Here is a 26873-nt window from a genome sequence, read left to right on the forward strand (position 1 = left end):
ACATCGTGATCATTTAGCGGCGCTTTGGGCGGACATGTTCGTACGTTTGTGTGGTCCGTTCGGACTTAAGTTAAAAGAACGGCGGGCTTCGCCAAAGCATACGAGCTTACGTGACGAATGGCCTCATAATGTATTAGTGACACATATTTGGGCGGTGTTGGTGTACTCTCATGAGGAATTAGCTCTAATGCTTTCTTTCACAGGCGGCACGGTGGTCGAGTGGTTCTAGCGTCTGCCTCACAGCTCTGAGGACCGGGGTTCAATCCCCGGCCCCGCCCGTGTGGAGTTTGCATGTTCTCCCCGTGCCTGCGTGGGTTTTCTCCGGGCACTCCGCTTTCCTCCCACATCCCAAAAACATGCACGGTGGGTTAATTGACAACTCTAAATTGGCCGTAGGTGTGAATGAGTTGTGAGTGCGAATGGTTGTTTGTTTGTATGTGCCCTGCGATTGCCTGGCAACCAGTTCGGGGTGTACCCCGCCTCCTGCCCGATGCTAGCTGGGACGGGCTCCAGCACGCCCGCCAACCTAGTGAGGAGAAGGGGCTCAGAAAATGGATGGATGGACGGAGACTTTCTTCACAGCTGCTTTCAGACTTTATTCATTCCCACAGTGTGTTTAGCGTCAGGGCACTGGAAGAAAAAGGCTCCACTGGAGTGAACACGTGAGCTGAAGTAAATGGATTTGTGCCACGGGAGAGCCAAAGTCAGCCAGCGGTCCATTCATGGAGCCGTATGTTTCTGGCTTAATAAAGTCGGGATTTTACATCTGGTAAACACATTGCTGCGAACGGGAGGGGGGAAAAAAATAGCAGCGGTTGAGGTGATTGACGATAATTTCCATGGCCACACCCACTCATTATGGTTGACTTGTTTTGGTACAAACACTTAACATGCTGCGATAAAGCTGCGGACTGAAAATACATTTATTAGATGTATCAAATCACTTGCGTATATGAGAGCATTTCAGTCGTTCGCATGAGAGCGTTTCAGTAGTGTAGATGAGTGGGAAAAACAAAAGAGTATATGAGTGAAAGGAAATTCATTAGTGCGTATGAGAGCATTTCAGTTGTAGGTTTTCAGGGGGTTTTAGTTTATATGAGCAAAAAATGTTTTTCTGTAGTACGCGTGAGAGCATTGCGGTAGTGTACACGAGAGTGTTTCAGTAGTGTATATGAGCGGGAAAAAAAGAGAGTATAGGAGCAAAAGAAAACCTGTTAGTGTGTGTGAGAGCATTTCAGTGGTTGGTATGAGAGCGTTTCAGAGCGGTAGTGCATATGAACAAATAAAATCATTAGTGTATATGACAGCATTTCAGTAGTGCGTATGAGAGCATTTTAGTCGTAGGTTTGAGAATATTTTAGGAGTTTATATGAGCAAAAAAATGTTCAGTAGTTTGTGCGAGAGCATTGCAGTAGTGCGTATGAGAGTGTTTCAGTAGTTTATATGAGTCAAGTGTATGAGAACATTCAGTAGTGGGCATGAGAGCGTTTCACTTGTGTAGGGGAGCGAAATATATTCTTTGTTTGAATGAGAGTGTATGATTAGTGTGTATGAGAGGTAATCCTGACTTGTGTCTCTCACAGCCTCTCATAGTAAGTTCCGGGCATTTGTTTGGTGTGGTGCACGCCGCGGTGGGTTTTCGGTGAATGCGCGACGCTACGTGCGTCTTTGCGTTATTCCTGACATTCCTCCATCCGCTCGCAGCGTATTCCGGGTGCGGGGAAGCGGCGTCCCCCCCGCTTCCCCGCACGGCCCCTCTCTCCCGGGGACCTCCTCGCCGTGCAGGTCCGGAGGCTTCCGGGGCCGGCCTTTTGGCGTAACGCGCAACAGCTGGCCCCTGCGAGCATTCCGGCCGAGGCCCCTCGCCCTCCTGGGAAAGCCCAATGTGGATTTGTTGATCAAAACTATTTGTTCGCCGTTTGTTTTCTTTGCCAGCCGTGAAGGAGCGACCGGTCGGCCCGATATTTTCACCTCCTCTTTTTTGGCTTCACGTCGCGTGCCCTTGTTAGATGACGCCCACCCTTATTCCTACAAACTCTCATCGCCGCTTCAATGATGAATTATCCAAGCGACGGCCGCACTTTCCCTCTTTTTCCTTATCTCCGGCTCTCAGATTCTCTCCCTTTCCCACCCCTTTATCACACTCAGTAACTCTTAACCTAAATATTTAGGCGTTTTGGTAGGAAACTGCCATGTCCAAACTCCTTCCAGATGTGAGCCTGTGCAGGCTTGTGTTTAGGTCTAATTATGCACGGCTGCAGAGGAGCTGCTTCTCTGGGGGAGGAGGAGGAGAAGAGACGGCGGCAGATAAGCGGAGTGAAAAGTGCATTTGTTCAGGACAAATGACGGACGGTGTACATGCAAGAAAAAAAAAGTGGAGAAAGTGCAACTGGAGGTGGAGAAAAAGAGAGAGGACAGAGGAGGAAGGAGAGAAGTTTGGCCGGGGGTTCAGAGGGACGTGGCCCCGGAGACTCCAAACTCAGTGCAGCCGCTGACAGAGTCCAGAAAGAGGGCTCCTCAGTGGAGCATATCTTTTCTTCACGACGTTATTATTATTATTAGGAAGGAGGGCTGCTGCTGCTGCTGCAAAAAAAAAAAGAACTTGAAGATGGCTACACGATGTACTGTATGCATTCTGAATGTTGACGTGAAACACATCCGTTCCGTTTACAGCTGACTCTTGGAAGTTAAACACCTTTTGACCTTATGATTTGTTTGGATTTTCCAGTTCATTTTAGGAATAGGAGTTGTAATGGTAAACTTCACTGGAGAAAGGATATACAGTACATGTACACACGGGGAAAAAAGGGGGAATAGAGAATGCAAAGCGACTGGAAAATAAAGACAGACGGAGCAGAATGAGACATGTCACTTGGTCTCATTTCATAACTGCTCCTGTTTTTGTTTGGACTGCAGATCTCGTTATGGATTCTTATTCAAATTGTCGATGATGATTTTCACGTTTTAACACGTTTTTGGCGTTCGGACAGACAAAACGAAGCAATTCCTTCCGGTTTGGGCGGATTCCTTTGAAAGTATGTTTCTCTTTTTACATCTTGTATCTTTTTAAACACTTGACCTTATTTATTTATTTTTAAAAAGTATTATAGAAGAGCAGCATCGTCGCGTAGCTAGTAACTTCGATTTTTACGCCACAAAAGGAAGACACACATACCTTCACGAAGCGGAAGGAATTGCGTCGCATGCGAAAGTGAAAACGTAGATCTTGATATCTTACAACGTTAAAATATGAAAACGTTCACTTTAGAACGTAAAATTGATCACGTTTTAACAAGCAATCTGCTTCTGCAGTTTGTCTATACGAGCCCTTGCGATTAACTGGCAAGCAGTCCAGGTCGTCGCCCAAAGTCAGCGTGGGCAGACTCCAGCTCCCTATTGACCCTACCGAGGACAAACATTACGGATGGCTAAAGGCTGTAAAGATAACGTAGCGGCTCACGTATGCGACTTCCGCGCAGCCCTTCTCCCAATTGCACTTCAATGCACTGTTGAGGGTGACAGACAGAACGGAAGCCCCCTCGCGCCTTGTTGCCGGCGCTCGTCGCCCTTCTGTCAGCATTGTTACGACTGTTGGTGTCGGCTCGGCGGGTGTCGACCCAAATCGGAGGACGCGCGTGCTGTGAGGTCAACACGGTCGTCCTTTCCTGATGTCCCCTCGGCCGCAGTGCAAGGTGGCGCCGGCGAGCGGGAGAATGGCATTGTCGTCGGCGCTTTAATCGAATCTTGCCGTCGTTTTCAGTGAGATTCCCTGCTCTTGTAGTTTACACGACAACTGCGGCTTTTGTCATTTCTGCCACTTCCCGCCTTTAGCTAAACTAAATCAACAATCCCCTCATGTTCGTTTCATATTTAGCTCAGGCACGTGAACGATACTGAAGTCGTAAAAGCATTTCCAATTTGTTAGCTATTTATTAGTAGTGCAGATATTTCTATGTCCTCACAGTGGCTGTTCTCGTGACAATGTAATATGCAAACTAAGCCACCGGTTTTACTTCAAGAATTTTGGGGGGATTGTTTGAAAAAAATGAAGTTTGAAAATGTTGAACTAAAATAATAAAAACTGAAGACGGTCCACTCTCTCGATGTGGTTGTGAAGCCATTCCAGAAGAGATAATGGAAACAATATGTTCCCGAGGACCCCGCCGTCATAAACGCTTTACTAACTGTACAGGCAGTGTTTGAGTAACATGTTGACATTCTTGACTGCGTAAAAATAAGTTACAGTTGTTTATAGTAAAGCTTTAAAAACAACAAAATGTGTGTTCAACCCCAACTTTGATGACAAATGATCAATGTGGAATTGGAGAGGGAGCATTATTTAATGTGAAAGTGAATCTGATTCACATTAAGACTGAATGCAGCTGACTTAACGGCGTACGTTCTGATCTTCTTTTGTTGTTTTTGGACTAAATCTAAAGTTGTACTGAGCAACAATGACAGCTGCGCCTGCACCGTTTCACGATACCGTGTGTTCCTTTTCGGTTCTGTAGCCAGCAAATGTTTTCCTCGAAGATTCAACATCATTTGTATCCTCTCTGTTAGCCTTTGAGGGAGGATTATTTAATGTCAAAGTGAATCTCTTCACATGAATACTAAACGCAGCTGACTTTCTGACGTACATTCTGTTCTTCCTTTATTATTTTTGGACTATGCATAAAAAAAACAACAACAAAAACACGAAATAGTGAAAGAAAAAGCAAAACACATGAGATATCGTGATGTCTAGGAGGAAGGAATGCATTACAGCATTTTAAAACGTGAATGTTTGTATGACTTGAGAACAACACGTTTCTCGGTTTTCTACTATAGACGCCCGCATGCATCCAAGTAGCACCTGTGTGTTATTGCTTACATCTGTTGGCTTCTGTTCACTCAAAGCCAACTCTGACAGAATGTTTGATTGTCTACGTTGATATCAAGCTGAGCGCTTCAGCTACGGTTTCTTCTCACGCGGCCCGTTGGCGGGCTCGACGCGGACGGCCCGAAAAGCGCTCGCCGGTCTGCCCTCGAGGGCGAGCGTGTGCCCAGACGGGACCACGTACACGTCGAGGAGATGTCCGAGGAGTCATCTTATCAGCGGGGAGGATCCCAATAGCAGGAGGAGCGGCGCGCTGAGGCATTCCTGCAGCGCTGAAGTTTATTTATTTGGGGGCGGGGGGGAGGTGTTGAGAGGAGGGGGCGCTCCTCCGCACATGTGAGCTGGGGCAGCGGTCAGCAATAAATCAAAAAAGCAAACAAAAGCCTGACATTGGATACTCTGAGCTTACAGCCCATTCGAGCACCTGCCAGTGCCACACAAGGGTGAGATTTCATAGTGTCCTTGTAGGTCAAGGTAATGAGACCCGGCCCGGCCCGGCCCCCCCCCCCAAAGACGCACACCTACTGCGCCGTGCCGTATCTCGACCGTGAATTCACTTATCACGTCGTCGTACACGTGGATTAAAACGCTGCGATGTTTCCGAGCCTTGGCAAGAACACAAAGATGCGTTGTAGTCGTCTCAAGTGGCTCGGTGTTGTTTTAGACTCCAGACTCTTCTTATCTTACTCCAAATATGCCTGACTTTGACGTTTCCTTGCCAGTGCTAACTTCCCTCTCCCTGCGTTTGACCACAGCGGCCCCCGAATTTCCCGTTCTGGCTCTGCAAACACATGGACACAGACGCACGGACGGAACGGCTGTCTATATTGGGAATGCCTGTGGCTATATTGTGTGTGTGTGTGTGTGTGATATTTATCACAATGGTGCATTCATCGTCTGTGTTACAATAACATATGTCTGCGTGCTTCCTTTTGACAATTTGTTTAAACACAATCCCGTTCATTCACATAAATATCACGTCTGACAACAAATCAGTTATGAATAATCCATATTCACAGGTAAAACTCAATTGCATTCGGTGCCTTTATTTGCGCAAAAAGTCTTTTGACGCCACAGCATAGAACGCTCCAACTTTGGAGGGAATAAAAGCTGGTGAACATCCAAATGATTTATTTTAGAAAAGTAAACAAAGAGCCATTGTAGAGGATTTGAATGTGCAGTGAGATCACCATATTTCTTTCAGCGAGCACGGCTACATTTTGCACATAGCGAAGCCAACGGCCTCGTTAATTACAACAGCAGAGTTTCAAAGAGACGAAGGAAAAATAAATCTCTCTCTATGGCTCATCCAATTAAATGAAAGATGCTGGAAAAAGAAAACATACATTGTTTAAGTGCCTCCTTAATCATAAATAGCTCCATTTCACTTTTTTCTCAGCTCTGATTCCATGAAAATCAACATCGCAATCTCCGGTCTTTTTTTTTTTTTTTTTTTTTTTCCCCTCTCTCATTTTTCATTTGAAACGTTTTCGAACCCCATGAAAGTGAGCGCCTCGCACCATTACTCTTTCAGCAGCATGGCGGTCAAGAGGTTTGCATTGTACAGTTTGAATGTTCCCATGTATGCGTGTCTTTCTTATGACTTCCTCCCACTGACCAAAAACATGAGTAATGTTAAAAGTGGCTGGAGCCCCTTATAGGACAGTTCACTGAAACTAACTTAAGCCTTTATGTTGCCCTCATTGAATTTTAACTATTGCAGTACTTTAAAATATGTTTTTGAAACATTTAGAACCTTTTTCATCATTTCATTCTTTTTATAACGCTGTATAATTCAACAAAAGAACAAGATCCCGGATACAAGCGGCCGAAATGAGTTTCCTTAGAGAACGGGTGAGAAGCTCGGTCATCCGGGAGGATCTCAGAGTAGAGCCGCTGCTCCTCCGCATCGAGAGGAGCCAGATGAGGTGGCTGGGGCATCTGATTCGGATGCCCCCCGGTGAGGAGTTCCGGGCACGTCCCACGGGGAGGAGACCCCGGGTACGACCCGGGACGCGCCGGAGAGACTACGTCTTTCGGCTGGCCTGCGAACGCCTCGGGACACCCCCCCCCCCCCCCCCCCCCGGAAGAGCTGGATGAAGTGGCTGGGGAGAGGGAAGTCTGGGCATCCCTGCTGAAGCTACTGCCCCCGCGACCCGACCTCGGATAAGCGGTAGAAAATGGATGGATGGTATAATTCAATTTACTTATCCATCCGTCCATTTTCTATCGCGCTTGAACGCATTAGCGTGGTGGGTGAGCTGGAGGCTTTCCCAGCTGACTTTATGCGAGAGGCACGGTGTGGGTTGGCAGAATGATATATATATTTAAAAAAAAAGATGCTAACAGAAATTGAATGAATGCAAATTGGGTTCAAATTTGGAATTTCCAGATACCGTATTTGATTTGAGTGCCCTGTTAAGAGTTATAGCACATAAATCAGTCAAAAAGATGATTTTGGTCTTTGCTGTCTAATTGTGCTCATCACAGATTCTCAAAAACAATACCACAGGCACAGTGCGGTCGCAAACGCCTCAGAGAGAAAGTAGGATAGATTGTTCCACTCTTTTGTACACGCAAGATTTCCCAGCCGCGGCCTTTGCTCAGGAGCAGAAAACAGAGGCTGGTTATGAGACCAAAACAATGAGACAATGTGCGAGCACACATCCACCGCATTCCACTCACGGATTCAAGAGGCTAAATTCACCAAATTGCCTCATTAGAGGTGTAAAAACACTTTACGCTGCGGCTAAGATGACTATTGTGTTCGTGCGAGGCAGCCATAAACATTCCGCTTTGGTTTGTCTCGGACTTTTTATCACGCGGTGGAATTTCAACTGTTAATATTCATAGCAGCTCCAGTGTTTGTTTAGGCATTTGCGCTCACTGCTGCTTGGCCATCTTTGCTAAATTGTGCTCAAAAAGAAAGACTCCTCATGCACACGTTGTCTCGTAAGACACGTTGTCTCGTACTCCAAGTAGAAGACCTTCGCCTGTGTGCGTTGTATGTCTTTTGCGTGTTTGTGGATTCAGCCGTCAGTTTGCCTGAACTGAACACACACACACACACACACACACACACACACACACACACACGCGTGGAAAGGGCGTGCACGGCCACAGCTCTCAAAATAGCCGTTTGGTCCTCCGCACCTTAATTAGAGACGTTTCTAAAACCCCGATTTTAATTTTAGACCAGTAGCGATCGGGCCACTCGTGCCCAAACACTCACATACACTCTCCAAGTTAAAATTGCGCACTTTCCATATTTGTACATCTGATAGGTCTCACATGAACCTAAATGCACAGACCGCAAACCGCACAGCCCCGCTGCCTATAGCTGCTTCTGCTAAGCCCAGCACAATGCGGCGCGCTCGATAATAAGTGGGCGCACATGTCAAATGCAGGCGCGCGCTTCCCTATAGCGAGCCTCAACGTTATACTAGTAAAGTCAAGCAGGATTCTCTGTTGTACAAACCTACTATTAAATATGTATTGTTTGGATTGGCTTGTTGTAACTGTAAGAAAAGGGAATCAAAAGTCAATTGAGGGGTAATGATTGCCATTTGGTTGTTTGCGAGCAGGACTGCGCAAAACCGACGTACCCGAATTCTATGGATCTTTTCCATGTGTTGGCAGATCATAATTTTGGGGCAAATCCCGATGAGAAATGCGGTGAGAAGATTTTGACCCCCCACCCCCAACAAATATCCTTTACCCCTCAGATCCTCCCCAAAGCTGAATGGGTTTATTTGCATCATAAAAGTAAACAACAAACCAAAGTATGACAGTGCAAAAAGTTTTGGACATTTACGTTATTGTACTTTCATAACAGCTCAACCTTGGTCGAGCTTTTTTTTGCTCCACTGTGCGCTATTTGGTTGGCTTTTGAAGTTAGGCAATAATCTCTTCCACTCGTCAATGCGGTCTCTTGGAGGACTGACTCACTTACTCATAGTCCACAAAAAGACAAAAAATATTATGTGTGCAATTACACGGATGCCCCTTTCCATGACAAGCACTAAACGGCTCTTGTAGTCAGGCAGCGTTCTCTGGTGGTTGCCACAAGGCCGCCGGTGGCTCGCAGACAAAGAGGACATTCAAATCTTGACGTGCGTTTGCCACTAAAGTGCCTGTTGTGCTCAAGGGCATTTAGTCTCTCTTTTGCATTGAGTACAGTGACTCTCAGAAGACGAGCTCAGGGTCGAAGGGGGCTACCGGTACCTCGGGGCTCGGGGCTCGGGTTGTATTTTGACAACGAAAGGGTTAAGCAGTTTGGACGTACCCAGGCGCCGAGTAGTGCGGCGCGGTCTGGAGGCCTCTTCAGAGGTCCTTATTGTAACAAAGATGACACGGCCACCTCGCAGTCCGAGAGATCCCCGCTTGTGCGCCCGCTCGGTCCGTTCTGCAAGAGTCCGTTAGACAGACCGGGATTCAGCTGACGCCGTTTTTGGAGGCCTGCCAACGATCATGGTCAATATCCTCATCAATCGCATCGCATCGACGGAAGGCGCGCCCATTGGCAGTAACGCCAACGACATTGCGCTGCCACAGTGGCACCAACATGCCACTGTGATGTTTATATACAGTGTTTTTTTTGTTTGTTTGTTTTGTTTTGTTATTTTAATTATTTTTTTCACTCTAACTCACACACAGTTTCTCAAAATGACAATTTACTTGGCCAAAACTACAATCACTAAAAAGCCACATTACGTCTGGCCAAACCTCAGACATCAGAGCAAAATTAAGCATGTTATTTGTCATCGAAATTAAACCGCCGATTGCGTCTTGTCCTTCCGTCCCATACGGACGCACGCACAGCAATGACAAACCGCAGGTGAAAAATACATCGATAATGTCATCTCTCATTAATCTAACACCAATCTAATATTATGGTGATTGCGTCACAGATGTGATATTGTTCTAAAAGTTGAAACGTGAAATCCCCAAAAAATGAGACGTTGACCAACGCCCTAAAACGGATCATGTTTAACCTCCAAGGTTTGCCTGCACTTCATAACACAACTTAACTCGACTTGATAATAAACTCTAACTCCAGCAAAATGTATTTCAGTAATGATTTTTCTCGCCCGACAAACATTGAGCGTTTGAATCCGTTTTCGGTTTGGCAGCCCAATATGGTTGATCCTCCACGTGTGTCCTCATTACTCTGAGCGCAAAGTGTGTGATGTATATCTGTTTATAAAGTTCTTGATGCGCAGTACACTTGAAATAAGAAGGGACGAGAAGAAAAGCAGTCAAAAGGCGGACAGCGCTTCGCAGAATGTTCCGAGCCGTAACGTACACAAATCAAAGCAGTCACGCGATGCAGGCCTGTATCGCTTTTCGCCAGACCCGAATCACCTCTCTGGAAACTTCTCGTATTTACAAGAGCGTAAGCACTACTGGGACGCAGGCGCCGTGCGCATCACGGGGTCGCAACTTCAATTCAGCCACGAGGCTCTCATGGAAAAATCGTTCTCATTATCTGGCTCCCGTTGGTCTCCGAATTAGGGCTGCTTTTATGACTCTTTCAAGGGTTTTTGCTGTTTCACCTCACGTGCGGACCTCCGTTGTAAAGACCAAATCTGGAGTTAAATGCGGTTTACACAGTGGCCCGCTGGTTTCTTTTGACACACTTTATTAGACTGAGGCTGCCCCGCTTTGTCTGTGCTGAAGTAAGTCTCGGGGTGCAGCGTTGAATCATCATTATCTTCACACTTTATCATCACGTCCCATTTTTTTTGGGTAGGAATTCCATCCATCCATCCATTGTCTGAATCCCCGTTCCGGTTGCAGGTGAGCTGGAGCCCGGTTGACTTCGATCGCTCGGCACATACAGACCGATCGTCGTTTACTTTCAGATTCACACTTGTGGACAATGACGATACGCAGGGAAAACATGCATACTCCGCACAGGAGCAGAGATTTGAAGGCAGAACCTGTCAAATGTGACGCAGACACGCTAACCGTTCGTACGCCGTGCCGCCCTCACAGGCAGATTATCCTCTAAATTAATTCTCGTGGAGCAAAAAGCGTCCACGGACAACTTTCTTCCTATTGAGCCCTGCAGCTGCAGAGCACCTTGTAACAATCTCCAGTGCAGCACGTCTAAATATTTAAGGGCCACACAGGCCTATTGGAGTACGCACTTTAGACACGAATGCATCTCATTCATGTCCTGAAACAAATAGTCAGACAGAATGGAGAATTTCCTGTGTATGCTTTGTGTTATAAATTCTAACAAGATGGAGAATTCTGTCGCCAAATCTGTGGGCGATTGCCTTGCGTTTGGCTTTTCCAACCTTCTGGTTGCGGTTTGGACGGGACACGCTTCTGCTCCAGGTTGTGATGTGGAGAGCTGCAGCCGCCGCCGCCGCCTCCGCCGCGCACCGCACGTCCCCGCTCCACCGTACGCGCAATGACCCACGACCGCAAACAGCTGTGGAAAAATGCTGACAGGCAGCTGCAGTTGAGACTATTGGCAGGTACACGTGCACAGGGCCACGCTGCGATGACCACAGGTGGGATTGAATCATGCAATGGTGTGCAGGTTTCTCTCTGTTTTTAAGCACCTGGCTGTGAGACCGCAGCAGATTCACTGATGAAGGGAACACTGTGCACATTGAAGTGTTTCAGAAATGCAACAAGGACCACATCTCGCCTTAATTATGAGATGGCAGTCAGTAAAGCAAACTCAAACAGTGCAAGAAATTCCGATATGCACACTTTTTACCCAAAATCCTTACCGAACCCCTCGACAAAGTTTGGAAGGAATTGTTTTTTTTGGTTTTGTTTTTCTTGAACCGTTTTACCTTGCTACTGTAAGAAATGCCATTTTTGAGTTAATCAATGGAAATTTGAGCTCACTTGAGAAATCTCACGTTTCTATTGGTGATGGACAGCATAGAACATGTATTGTAGCTATTGGCGGATGGTTTGAGTGCGTGACCGACGCTGTTGATTATCATGCGGTCTTTTGATCTCATGTCCATTATTTGTAAATGGATTAGAAGAAGTCATTAAATGAGACTCTGGAGCCTGACATGAAGCCTCGCTCTCCACATAGATGACGTCGACTCAATTAGCGTGCGGGGCATCCACATTGAAGTGAATGAAAGACGCTAAACACAGCGCTGAGACCGTCTGGACTGAGTTAGAGCGTCTCTCCGCCATGTGTCGTTGGGCTAATTCGATGAATTCGCTCCGTCTGCCAATCTGTCGCAAAGCCTCAGTTGACTCACGGCAGGGCAGATCTTCGGAGGACATTTCTTGCATCGCCGCGTTTACCTTGTTTGGCATTGTGCGTGTCGGCGGCCACCTGCCCGCACACAACCGCTCTGCTCCGTCTGCCCGACGGCCGTCCGGGAAGCGCTCTCTCTCTTCCCGGCCTGACCCTGGAAGTCGGCTTCTGAATAAACAGCTAATTGGTTGGGTTTCCTGTTTAGCCTAATGGGAACGCCGACTATTTCTGTCTGTTTACAGAGGTCGGCCTCTCTTTTTCTCAGAGAAGCTCTTTCTTTATTGTTTATTCGAGAACAATGTCCTCGATGTCGCTAAACATCGCGCACACGTGCAAGTGTGCAACGCCTGGAAGTGCTCAATATTGCTAAAAGATGATGCTCATTACGTCTGCTGAAAAGATTTGTTCTTTTGAACGAAACAACACTATATCAGGAGTCCTACTTAAAATACGGGTTTAAGTCCGCTCTGATACAGATACAGTGGCAGGTTTCTGCTCGACACGGGCGGAACTACTAACCGGTCGGCGGGGCGAAGAAGGTTGGGGAACAAACCTACAGCGTTTCAGAAAATGAAAAGCGGGACAGTCCAACTAAAAAAACGATGAAAGTGTTGACTTATTATTAATTGTGATGCGTGACAGATGGAGTAATGAACGCGGAGAGGGAGGATTACTTTGTGTGTCTGGGAGGTGAGTCTCTTCACTACAAGACTAAACAGAGCTGCCTTCGGCCTCGCTTTTTTTTATTTTTAATTTTTTGGGGAAGAAATGTCGAAAGGTGTATTTTTAATTGATTTATGTTTTACAGCTAGAGTGCGAAGAGTTTAAATTTTAAGTGACTTAAACTTTGTCAACATACCTGTGCAAACAGTTCAAGACAATCGCTATGGTACATTTGTAAGAATTGTAACCCTCTTCTGACAGTTTATGAAGCATTTTCTTTCTAGTAGCGCTACAAAAGGTAGTAACGCGTGCATACGGAGCCAAACATATGGTCAGTCGTCTGACCGATGTTTTTTTTTTTTTTTTTCGTTTCACAATAAGCTGAGTCAAAGAAGAAGAATCTGTATTTTAAGCGTGTGCGTTGACTTAAATGGCGTGTTCCTGCACCAGATGGGACTTTCTCCTCTTCTGTCTGTTTTGAATTATTCCGTCAGTTCCGTATGTCTCTCGCTTTCATCTCGCGGCTGCTTTCGGTTATAGCAACGATGCTGCGCCCAAAGTCAAGTGAGAGACTTCATGAGGTTCACGTTCGGGCCACAACACGCGTCATTTCTCCACTCTCAAACATCATTCGGTCAGCGTTTCTATCGATGGACGACATTTTGATGGACTCCAAGATGGACTGCGGACAACTTGTGGTCAGCAGTTGCACCTGCGCCGGGCACCGTGACAACTGAAGATTCTACAAAGCGACCCTCCTCCTTTCCGTGTGAGCCTTTTAAATGTACGTCTTGCAACCGACGCCGCAGTGGTCGCAAGTAAGCCGGAGCCTCTCCCAGCAGACTTTGGGCGAGAGGCAGGTTACCTCGAACATGAAAGCAAAGTTGAAACAAGCAAACTAAACCACGAACGGACATGAATGTTTTACTTGTTCCGATGAACTGTGTCTATGTGCTGCACGCACAGTTTACCGTCTGGACTGATGCACAGCAACACATGTTCGCACTCATTTGTTTTCCCTCCAAAGTGCAGGTTATAAACGCCGCTGGCAAACATAAAGGTTGTTCACTTGTGCTTGCCTTGAAGCGACAGAATGTATTGCCGGCAATGGCTGGAAAGCAAGCACCATTATACCTTGAATAAAAGCTCGATTCATGCTGTTATCAGTAGTCCTTTCTGCTCCAACATTTCTGTGGTAGTCAAGGAAGATAATTGCAGGAAGGCGTTGACAGGCAAAACATATTTTGCTTACAAGTTGCCTTTCTTTTCTTCCTCAAAGGGTATTTGTGGAAGGGAAGAAGTGAACGTTGGCCAGTTTGTTCCAGTAAACCGAGGCTGGATGATTTAATCAGGTCATTAACTGACTTGGAAGGCGTGGCGCTGAAGGCAGTGTTTTTATTGATGTGGCAGGAAACAAGTCGGGGTGGCGAGGTGGGGATGTTCACAGAGTGTTCTGAGCCAGCCCCCTTTTAAAGGTGCACCCACGGCTCGACTGTCTCCATTAAGGCACATTTAATGTCGCAAACACCCCGTTAATCGCCACGCGCTACGGAGGAAAATGTTGTGAAAGCCGAAAAGGGGTGTTAATGACGGCGCCGGTGTCGACCTCCTGCGGTGAGACACCACCAGGCAGTGTACTGGGCAGTAAACCCCAAACATTGTCAACACGCTCATGTGCAGCTATGCAAACTTGAATTTCACTCTGTCAAGGTTGAACTGTTGATAAAAGTGACCAAAAAAAAAGCACGGAATATATTTACGTTGGTCTCACTCGGCACATGGTTGCAAGTGGCAGTTTTTGCATTCACAAATGTGGAAGACCGCTACGTATGCTATCCGGCAGGTAGCATTGTGGTTCGGAATAGTTGTCCAAAGATACATCCCAAAGGCGGCGCAGTCAGCTTCAGATGTGACTCAACCTTCAAAAAGAGAAAACACATTCCTCTGTATTATTTTTTTTTTTAAATCCGTTCTCAGTTGAGCGCAGACCTGCCAAGATTGAAATGTTAACAAAAGTGTGTGTGTGTGTGTGTGTGTGTGTGTGGGGATTATCGTCAGGGAGCGCTGTTTTTGTGTTTGTTTGTTTTAATTTGTACTTTAGTAGGCCACTTCCTTGTAAATGGAGGATGTTATGAATGGATGAATGGGACTGCATCATTTTTAGATTGTGAGGCGGCGGGAACAGTTGCATCATGACTCAAAAGGAAAAAACAAAAGTGAGAAAAAAAAAGAAAAAGTGTTTTTCTTCTCGTTAGGTTCACGGGGATTTATGTTCTTGAAGATGTTAGACAAGAGGACTATTGGAATTCTGGGGAGGGGCCAACGGTTCCATTTATCCTTATATTTCCTGTAGGCGACTCGGGGTGAGATGCAGGGCACAGTGAATTGAAGAAGGTGACACAAAATGTTGTCTTTTTCACTACTTAGGTCTTGTCAAGCCAAAGCAAACATCCCGTTTATGGAGCCGACCCAAACTTCCTCCCTTCTGCGCTGTAAGAGCGTCACATAAGTCACACCGCCGGCCACTTGGACGTCACTCTCGCAACGTGACGAGCGAAGAGCCTTGTTGACTCGAACTGTCCATTTCCCATGATCCCTTGTCACTTATGTCCGCCTGACTTCCAGCGTGTCTGTGCGGTGATAAGACTCCCGTGTGCTGGCGAGCAAGCAAAAAAAGGCCTACTGAACACAGGCTGTGTCTCCACGCGCTTGATGCGGACAGACTTCCTTTTGATGTACAAATGCATGCAAAATGACGACGAAGATTAGCATTCCGCCTGCAATCCTGATCTGCTTTTCGATCTTTCATTGGAACCGTCCAGTCTGCCGTCTCGCCGGGGTAGTAACACGTGTGACCGTAGCAACAAGTGCACACTCAGTCGGCTCTGGTCCTCGCAGCTTGTTGAAACCTGACTTGGTCTCTTTCCCCGAAACTAACGTCCGCAGCATAACATGTATTTCGATGCATCTTCCGAGGATTATTAATCACATGTTCTTTCTCTCCTTCTTCGCAGAATACTGAGCCACAACAAAATCCGAGTCCTGAACAATGGCTCCTTCTTCGGACTTAATGCCCTGGAGAAGCTGTGAGTAGCTCATCAATCTTTATCAATAATCAGCCTGGCATGTGTATTGCGTGTGCAGTTCGCCATATGTGCGAGAGCTGCTCTTTCGCTTCGGGGGCCCGTGGGGAGCGAATCAGACAGGATGCGATGAGAACTGAGCAGCTCTTGTGTGCCTCCATCCAGCGGGCTGGAGTGCAGCAAGGAGGATGATCCTCTGCTCTGGCTCCATATGCGCCCGTTCCACTGGCGAGTTCTCAGAGTTACACTTCAGTCATTGGCGGTCGGCTAAATCCCTCGTCATGGGAGGCTGTCACCTTCGCCGCCTTTAGATAAAATAACATAAGCCTCCTGACCCATCCCTTTATTCCAATCATGGTCATTATGCGGCATTTTTATCACAATCATACATCAGTATACAGCATCGATTTTCCCCATAGCTTTTCCAGTCATAAAAGTGTTACAAGAAGTTGATCATATTATTTCAAAACTAAAAATCAGGTACCCTGAGGTCTCATGTTGTTTTCCCCCCAAAATGTCAGTCAAACTCCCAATTGTAAGACTTCAGGTGTGTTTGACTTGAGTGCTTGTGCTGTATTGTCATCTTTCACTGGTTTACTTTCTCCGTGGAGGAGCGTGGGTACCCTTTCAAATCAAAATGAGCTCCTTCCTAAAGAAAAAGGGCTAAATATGACCTCAGTGTACATCAAAAACAAGAACTGTTATCTTTTTGCATGCAATGATTTCAAAGGATTTTATTGGTCAGGTGCCCAATGTTTACCAGTAACATCTCGGCACGTCTGGCTCTCTGCAGTTGGCTCTTCATCCCATCGTTTTTTTTCCCCCCACTGGGCTGAATTGGCTGAAAATGGAAGTAAAGCTTTACAGCATCCTGGTAGCTGACAACAAACACGCTCTCTCAGTCGGGATACTGTAGTTTCGCAAACGCACGATAAAGGAATATTAGTTCCACATGCCACTCGGGGCTGCCACCCATGACGATTAGCAAACATCTCACAAATGTAAGAAGAGAGGTAATTTGCTGTTGCAATCATCTTGTTTACGCGCACTTTTTGGAGCTCTTGCCAGTGGAGAACAAAACCAATTTGCTGATGTTTTTACTCCCGTCTGCAGCTAGGCCAAGATGTCACCAAATTATCTTGTAATTATCTTGTGCATCATTTGAAAAGATGCTGTAGAAGAACAGATGGAGGAGAATGCGAATATGGCAAGGAAACATTTTGAATGTAAAATGAGCCGGACGTGCTTGTTTTTGTACGTGTGGACAAGGCTCCCCGGAAGGCCGAAGGGTCGCCGGGTCAAGTAACCCGAGCTCAGCCACTGGCTGGCCCTTATGTGTGCAGCGGCGGTAAAACTAGCAGGAGACAACAGGGTGGAGCTTTTCCTGGACTGGAAGAGGTTGACAAAGGAAGGTTTCCCTTAGGGAGATGTGGGTGTGCGCTGTAAGAAGACACACTGAATAATGTAAATTATGCAGGCCTCGTTTCACTCCTCTGCTGGCCAGCTGACACACAACAGTGGAGGTCCGCTCACTCAGCCTTTAATTGAGCCGCACCGCTCATCATTGCATTCCAGCGCATTGGAAAATGGCTGTCTGACGCGAAAACTGCGACATTCAAATTCACCCTTGCAGTGATTTGTGGAGAGATGGAGTCATGATACATTTTCCTCCCTGCAGCTTCAGTTTCTATTTGGCCAAATGAACCTGCCATGGCTGCTCTGGGGCGTCTCATTGCTTCCAGTAAGTCATCTCCATGTGCTTGTCATTTGGAGCAGTAGTGAACAGTTAGTCATATTATGTGGTCAGTACTATAATCAAAGGGCAAGCCCACTAGGGCTGAATAAACACACATCAGGGAAATACACAGCAACACTTCCCCAACTAGAAGAAGATAAACACTCACTGGCCGCGCACACACACTTAATTCAATTTAAAAACATTTTAACATTTATTTTACCCATTATAATCCCTCAAGTGGAAATTCAACTTACACTCCGCTGTATACAACACGCGGAGAACCAGATGACACACATGCAAGCGTGCAAGGAGAAATTCAGTTACGGAGACAACAACAAAATAACAGACAATTAAAATAGTAAGAAATATACAAGAACCCACCCATCACATCCACACGAACACACACCCCCGCAGACACGTCGTGATTAATAGTGTAGATACACAGTAAGGCAATAAGTAGTCCCCATTATCATCAATATTATTATACGGGACAAAAAACACTTTTTTAAATTTATTTTTATAATTATATGTATGCATGTATATTATACATCTAGGTCTAGGCGTTTTTTTATGGTTGCTTTTGTTTCGTTTGTTGTAATCATCAGTAATCATCAATACAAATGATTACTGATATAATCATTTGTATTATTGTATTAGTGTATATCGGAACAAGGATGTGTGTAGATTAATAGTAGTCCTATATTGATGTTTTATGGGATTAGGAAGGAAGAGCTTTACTCCTTCCTACTCCTTTTCGGATATGCATAATTGAACTTTATTATTATTTTTCTTTTTGGGTTCAAATCTTGTTTTGTTGTTTCTCTCTTCTGGAAACGGCATGCAAACAGTGCTGCACCCATTGGGCTCAGTGCCTTGCTCAAGGGCACCAGGAAGCAGACCGGACTCGAACTCACAGATGAGCTACAGCCGCCCTGGCAGGAGTGTCGTGTGCACTCTGAGCAAGCTTCCTCGTATGGGCACCCTCGGTTCTTGTCAGGCCATTGGAAATAGCTCTGCTAAAGACAACTCTCACACCAGACGTATTCATTGCGAATGCAATCTGATCTGCTGCTGCTAGCGGGACGAATAAATGAATAGTTCAGCCGCCCTCGCCCAGACGTTGCACAAATCTACACAGTTAGCCCTTTCATTGAGACAAACCTCCTCAAAGCCACGAATGCCTTCATAACTCGCCAAACCACCCAAGTGCAGTGGAGCAATTTAGCCTTGTTTGTTTTTGCCTCCTAACTGTGTTTTTGGAGCTCTTTTAAATAGCCACGGCGTCCAACGGCTACATTTGGACCTCGGAATACCTCATTTCTTTTCCCTTTTTGAGGTTGAATCATACCTGACGTCTGTGGCAGCAGAGTGTGCTATATGTAGTATCGTCACTCACACACACACTCGCAGATGCACGCATAGATGGATACAAAGTTGGGCTGCAAAAACAGTGACAATAGTAGTACAAGTCCATATTTGTGTTTGTTTGTCCCCCTGTATGTTATCGGGTTATTTCTTGGTTCAAGGAAAACGACGCATAATGGGGCAAAGCCATTTCTGATTATGGTGGAAAATTTCCATCCACGGAGACGCAAATGGAAACCGGAGGAATGCATCCGTAAAGTCACGGAGCCTGGTATTGGTGTTTGTTTGTCTTGCCGCTCGTTAGTTAGCGAGCCACTTTCTGGCTGATGGAGGATGACATAACCCTTTTTTCATTCTGGGGCGGGGAGAACGGTTCCATTGTGACTTGAATGGAAAAAGGGGAACATATATTGGGGAGAAGCTCGTCTGCTTTCCTAGCACTGTTGCGATTCCCTTGAGCAAAGCATGATAAAAACCTTAAACGTTGATGTGTCTTGTTTGTCCTTCTGTTCATAGGCTGTTTTCTGGTTTATGGATTGCGATTAAGATGTTAGGAATAGACAGATGAGATTGTTTAGTTTTTGTGTAATCCTCCTAACTAACAAACAGAATAGGACTTTTCATGTTGGCAGATGTTGTGAATCCCCCCAATTAGGGCATTAAAGTGCAATATGTTGATCTAAAGTGGACATGCAGATACAGTACAGGCTATCGGGCCTCCACAAGTACAGTGCATCCGCCCCTGTGAACGCCTTCCGATGGGAGCCGATGCCGACTGGCTCGCTAACAAGCCGGGACCTTTATGAGTTGCGGACAGATCCCAGCAGCCCGTCCTCTGCTGATTTGTGGCGAGGTAATGAGAATAATGAGCAAAAGCGGGCCAAAGCCGCCTGGCTCTCGTCCAACTGGGCCCCCAGTGCACCATGGGACACGCAGGACAGGCAGGCAAGGCGCAAGGGGCCCTGATTACCAGGTCTGTTCGGCCTTCTGGAGAGAGCAGAGGGCAGCCGCGATGATGGATGAGGGAGCAGCAGGACGCTGCAGCGGACGGGTCCGGACGGCAGCAATGAGCTTGATGACTCAGGGCCTTGGCAACATTATGTAGACTCCTCCACTCGAGAGTCCAAAACGACTCTCACGGCCGAGAGCGCATCATGCAGCATTTAGCTTGCGTGTTGGATTGGTTTGGTCCACATCCATGTTATATATACTCAAGGTAGCATTATCACATTATGTTTATTATTGATAAAAGTGAGCACACTTTGTGTCTTTTGCTAAATGCGAGTTGGGCGACTTTTGAGCATTTAGTGGTTAGGAAGTAGTCCAACTTAAACAGGCTTACTGACACAAGGGAGGGGTAGCCATGATGGCTATAGATGGTATGGTGGCCGGAGAGAGCGAGGGAACGCATGCCCCTGCAATTTGTCTTAAATAAATGTGAGGTTGTTTTCTTTAGCGAGAGATTTCCACAGAGGCTAAGCGAATGACGCTGATGAGTTGGAACAAAGAAGAGGTGGGCAGCACATTAAAAAACTCAGAAAGGAGCCCCTTTGTCTAGCCCCGTCTGGGTTCGCACTGGACCGCCACTCTGAGAGGACCACGGACGCCACACGTTGAAAAATGAATGTTTACGTCAATACATTTGCCTGCGCCATCCTGCTCGTGCTTATCATGCAGGGGTGGAGCGGGTGAGGAAAGGGTTAAGCGTGCCGGAGAGAGGAAACAGAAAGGGGGGTGCTGCTGGACTTGATAGACTCCAGATGTGTCTCGCAGATAAACTGAAGGAGCTGGGTGTTTGTGTTACAAGCCTCGCAACGGCATGGCTCTGGGGCTTTATTGAAACACATATGCGAGTCACCTCATACGCCAATTACTAAATCGAATGCGTTATATATCTCACTAAATCTGTTTTACACACTTGCTGGTAAAAGTTGATTGGGTATAAATGCTCTTAAAAATCTCTTTGCAGGTGGTTCTCTATGGACTTTGAGCTCAAATGTATTTTTGCTGAAACGTTCTCCTTACTCACAGTTTCTCTATGTTCCTCCATCATGCCAGGCCTAACCTTCGCTTATTGTTGTCATTTGTTGTTGTGGACGTCGTGGCACTGCGATTGGCTGGCGACGGGTTCAGGGTGTACCCCGCCTCTCGCCCGGAGATAGCTGGGATAGGCTCCAGCGGCCCGCGACCCGTGTGAGGAGAAGCGGAAAAGAAAATGAATGGATGGATGGATGTCGTGGCATATTGTACCGCTTTTTTTGCTATAAAAGCGTTACGTCAAGAGCAGTAAGTTCCAGTTTTGGTTCTATGGTCATCATTAGGTCTGCGCATCACTTGGTTTTGGACCTCTTAACTTTTGTTAGGTGGATTTTCCAGAATACTGTATGTTCCATGGTCAAATTCAAAACGGTCTCAAGAGCAACGATTCTCAACTGATGGGTTGCGGACCCATTTTGGGTGGGTCGCGGACAGCTACTTAAAGAATTATATGTATTTTTAATCAGATTGTTTTTCTCCCCGCAAATGCGACAGGTCAGCGACAGGCAATGTTACCTACTTGTGTTTTAGTCGCTAGTTTACTAGTTTTTAACAAATACAGTGCCGCTTAGCTCCTGGCTAGGGGGCATCAAGGCTAGCAATATGCTTTTGGGAGTATATCTATTGGGAGTGTCTGAAACGGCGTTTAAAATTGTAATCATACAGTACATGTGCTTTCAGAGGCTATTTCTGAACAACAACAAAAAATATCCTTATTGTACTTCGATAAAAGTGGGTCGCCAGTTTGCAACATTAGGAAAATGCGGGTCCCAGGGTGACAACAGTTGAGAACCACTGCGCTAGAGGTTCCACTGAATATTAAGTCAACATATTGTTGAAGAGAAATGAGGTTCCTTCTTCATTGCTCATTTACAGTCCAAAGCCATTGTTCCTGTTCAGAAAGTGTTCCCGGTGCATTAAATGTTTTATCACCGACTAAACATCATTAATGGAAGACACCATGCCTGCTAGCGGAGGCCATGAAGCCAACACAAGCGCTAAAGCGGTAATCGTCTGCTTCTTTGGTCCTTCCAAATCCCCAAAATGAAGTCAACAACATGTTGAGGCTTATAAAGATTTTCTTGGCAGGATAGCATCACACTCCTGTTGCTGCAGACTATAAAACTTATAAGCAACTCAGGAAACGTTGCACAAAATAAAAGCGTTACCCCTGTGCACTTCTTCATTGACGGTTAAATCCTGAGCGTTTGTCTCAATGTTGGCTCCAGTTACGTAAAGCATGTTACTAACATAGAAGATATTATTCACAGCAGCTTATCTTTGTTTCACTGGCTTATGTTTTACTTTTCACAAAGCAATCAGTCTCCAGATGAAAACAGACAAAGGTTGATTGGGTTTCCAATCTTAGGGGAACAGAGCAAATAAAGAAAATAATCAGGGCAATGGGCAGCAAAGCAGGAAATTAGTAGAAAAACAAGAGCTCTGCAGATCCTGGTTTCCTGTTTTGGGGGAAAGACAGGAGTGCGTTTGGGGGGTGCGGTACAGAGACCCCATTGTGAGTGTGTTAAGGAGTAAGGAGGTGGGGTCTGAACTGTACACGGACAATTTTGCTCAGGGCTCAATCCCCCAAACCACCTGCCCCTCCCTGGAGGGGAAAGCGAGCTTGTGAAAAAAAGGAGAAAAAGGAAACTGTAAAAATAAACGAGTGAGGGCCTCCGCTAAGACGGCAACCAGACAGGAAATGACACGCGGAACAAAAATGGTTCCTCTGACCCTTGTCAGGAAACAAGGAACTAGTAAACGCTGGCTTTCGTATTTTCAAAACATACTTCTAACCCACAGATGTATTTCCTGTTGTAAATGAATGCAAATAGAACTGCAGCACAGGAGATAAATAGAATTGCAGTAAATAAATTTGCCTCAGGATTGTGATGGCTTTCCATAAGAAAATTACAGGAACAGGAAATTCCTGATTCTAGTCTAGCGATAATGAGCGGCCATTCCCCGGCCTCAGTCATTTTTCCAGTTCCCTCCGGGGCCGGGCCCTAAACAATGTCAATTGAGCACTCACGTCCCCGACGTTGTGCATCTAATAATGGAACTTTATGTCTGGGCTGTTCGACACGTCTTGATTAATAGTCTATCGCTGCCCTCCGTGAACATTGTTCAATCCAATCAAATCCATTTTATTATATATAGCACAATTTAAACAAAAACAAGGTTCCCAAAGTGCTGTACAATGCAATAAAAACACAGCGAACATACAAAATAGGGATAAAAACAACAAAAATAAAATCGAATGAGATCAAAATGACATAAAATGAAGTAGGTAAAAAATGCACTGCCCACACAACACACATACATCAGACGCTAACGTTAAAAGTTAAAAGACGAGCCGCAGCATTTTGAACCAGTTGCAGATGAGCAACGGAAGACTCACTATCTTACATGTAAAGTGCATTGCAGTAATCCTGCCGAGTGGTCACAAAGGCGTGGATTCGGGCCTTAATATCATGTAAGCATTCCAGCAATGGCTTAGCACAGTAGGAGTCTGACTTTTTAAGGCGGGCATAGATCTGTCATCTGCATAGCAATGAAAAAAAAATGCCATGTTTCCTGAGAATGGAGCCGAGTGGGAGTAAATAGAGGGGAAATAAAAGAGGGCTAAGCACAGAACCCTGTGGCACCCCATGTGAAAGAGGAGTAGTGGAGGACACAGAGTCAGCAAGGCTAACACAGGTAGGACCTGAACCATTCAAGTGCTGTGCCACTGATGCCCACCCAGTGCTACAAACGAGCAATCAGGATGTCATGGTCCACTGTATCAAAAGCTGCAGTCAGACTCAAAAGTACTAGGACAACACAGAGAACAGAGTCAGTAGGTAAAAAGATGTCATTAAAAACTCTTAATGCTGATTTGGTGCTGTGCAATGTTTTAAAACCGGATCGGAAAGGCTCAATAATATTTTGTTTATTATCGTTGCTCTTCTCCAGCCCTGTCTGACTCCTCACAACAGCAGTGGGGCAGCCCCAGGAGAAATTCAGTCTTCACACAGTACAGTAGTCCTCGGACTCGTCCCCCGAAACCTCATTCGCTATTCCTATTGGCAATATTGAATGACTAGCGAGTCACAATTAAATTGTTACTGCTTGTACTGTTCCAAAATAATAGTCCAACAAATGAAACATCCAATTGGATTATTTAAAAACCTTTTGAACTGGTTGGAGAGAACACTGGCACGTTTTGAATGACTGACTGACGTTTTAGCTGCCGTGTCTCGGTATGAATGTTTTTTCTTTTTAGTTTGACACTGCTTACTTTAAACAGGATCCCTCGCCGTACCTGAGCCACAGGTAGAATCCCGGGTATGTTTTGTGCTCGTATGAGGTATAGATTCTTGCGGACTGGACCGAGTTGCCACATTTCCAGCTAGCCCGCTGCTACGTAGCCTGCTGACTGCATAGCCGCTCTAGCTTCACGGCACGCTGTGTTGGATCAACTTTCTCCCATCCCATCTGCCGCGGTCGCCCCCTCCAGCAATAGCTCGTTTTCTGCTTCCGTTTTGGCGCTTCCGTGTTATCTGTGCAGCTAATTGGAGCTAGGCTAATGCCAGCTTCCTTCAGCAGAGAGCTTTTTTAAAAAAAATAAAAATAAATGAATACTTTATGGTTTTCTCAGAAGTGGCAGCATTGCAGCTCTTGTTAGAATAAAGAAGTATTTTATTCTTTGATTCATTTAGGTTTGAATGTGAAAAATCTGATTCAGAATCTTTTTTTTTTTCCACACGGGGATTCGAGAGTTAATTTGCATTACCACTCCCTTGTTCGTAGCTCTACGGTGCCGCATCAGATAAGAGGCACTATTGGTTGAGCAGAAAAGAGCTTGTCAGAACATTAGGAAGCAAACGTAGCAACATATACAACCCCAATTCCAAAGAAGTTGGGACGTTGTGTTAAACATATATAAAATTAGAATACAATGATTTGCAAATCATGTTCAACCTATATTTAATTTAATACACTACAAAGACAAGATATTTAATGTTCAAACTGATAAACTTTCTTGTTTTTAGCAAATAATCATTAACTTAGAATTTTATGGCTGTAACACGTTCCAAAAAAGGTGGCAAAAAAGTTGAGGAATGCTCATCTAACACCTGTTTGGAACATCCCACAGGTGAATGGGCTAATTGGGAACAGGTGGGTGCCATGATTGGGTAGAAAAGGGGCTTCCCTGAACTGCGCAGTCCTTCACAAGCAAAGATGGGGCGAGGTTCACCTCTTTGTGAACAAGTGCGTGAGAAGATAGTCGAACAGTTTAAGGACAATGTTCATCAACGTACAATTGCAAGGAATTGAGGGATTTCGTCACCTACGGTCCATAATATCATCAAAAGGTTCCGAGAATCTCGAGAAATCACTGCATGGAAGCGGCAAGGCCGAAAACCAACATTGAATGCCCGTGACCTTGGATCCCTCAGGCGGCATTGCATCAAAACCCGTCATTGATGTGTAAAGGATATCACCACATGGGCTTAGGAACACTCCAGAAAACCAATGTCAGTAAATACAGTTCGGCGCTACATCCGTAAGTGCAACTTGAAACTCTACTATGCAAAGCAAAAGCCATTTATCAACAACACCCAGAAACGCCGCCGGCTTCTGTGGGCCCGAGCTCATCTAAGATGGACTGATGCAAAGTAGAAAAGTCTTCTGTGGTCCGACGAGTCCACATTTCAAATTGTTTTTGGAAATTGTGGACGTCGTGTCCTCCGGGCCAAAGAGGAAAAGTACCATCCGGACTGTTATGGACGCAAAGTAGGCTTCGTAGTAAAAGAGTGCAGGTAGTAGACTGGCCTGCCTGCAGTCCAAACCTGTCTCCCATTGAAAATGTGTGGCACATTATGAAGCGTAAAATACGACAACGGAGACCCCGGACTGTTGAACAGCTGAAGCTGTACATCAAGCGAGAATGGGAACGAATGCCACCTACAAAGCTTCAACAATTAGTGTCCCAAACCTTTATTGAATGTTGTTAAAAGAAAAGATGATATAACAGAGTGGTAAACATGACCCTGTCCCAGCTTATTTGGAACGTGTTGCAGCCGATAAAATTCTAAGTTGATTATTTGCTAAAAACAAGTTTATCAGTTTGACCATTAAATATCTTGTCTTTGTAGTGTATTCAAGTAAATATAGGTCGAACATGATTTGCAAATCATTGTATTCTGTTTTTATTTATGTTTAACACAACGTCCCAACTTCATTGGAATTGGGGTTGTAGCTGCAACCGCAGTCCTTTTTCATTTTCTTGCTCAGCATGCACGAAGCTTTGAAGTGTTTTTGGTCTGATATTATCCTTACTCGGTGACAGCTGTTGTCAGACATCAAGCGTCAAGACCACTCAGATGTGAAGTTCTTGTCAAGGTCTACTCAAGAGGGCACGCCGATAGTCATCACCTAAATATCAACCTCACTGGAGCTGCAGTTTGTGAGTAGGTTGTAAAGAGACCTATTTGGAGAAAAATGTTAGTTGTGGCACATCATAAATTGTTCATATTAGGGAATTATGTCATAATTATGCTTATAAATTCAACAGTGTAGACTTTTTATACCCATTGCATATCATTATGGCATATTTGCAGCATATACTGTATCCATTGCTAGTATCTATAATCTAGCAAAGTCCCAATTCCAGATGTACCACACCTTTTTTGTGAAATCTGATTTCAGAAACCTCTCCCAGTTTGATCAAAATAGCTCTGAGGTGACGCATGGCGTAAGGTAGCACTGCTGAGAATAGTGAGGAAAGACAGATTTTGTGACAGAGAATCCCCTGATGAGGCGCCTACTGCAGTAGCATCCTTTATAGCACGGGTGTCAAACTCTTTTTTTGTCTCAGAA

At 45.5% G+C, this 26873-nt stretch overlaps 1 protein-coding gene across 2 annotated transcripts in view; it reads left to right on the forward strand.

Moving 5' to 3' along the window:
- The window catches only part of adgra2 (adhesion G protein-coupled receptor A2), a 41301-nt gene that overhangs the window by 2266 nt on the left and 12162 nt on the right, over positions 1 to 26873 (forward strand). For both annotated transcript variants that reach the window (XM_061671508.1, XM_061671509.1), the window contains exon 2: positions 15800 to 15871. In XM_061671508.1, coding sequence (XP_061527492.1) covers positions 15800 to 15871 — 72 coding nt within the window. The remainder of the gene's footprint in view (positions 1 to 15799; positions 15872 to 26873) is intronic.

The sequence above is a fragment of the Phycodurus eques genome, chromosome 3 (genome assembly GCF_024500275.1).
Source record: "Phycodurus eques isolate BA_2022a chromosome 3, UOR_Pequ_1.1, whole genome shotgun sequence".
Taxonomy (NCBI): domain Eukaryota; kingdom Metazoa; phylum Chordata; class Actinopteri; order Syngnathiformes; family Syngnathidae; genus Phycodurus; species Phycodurus eques.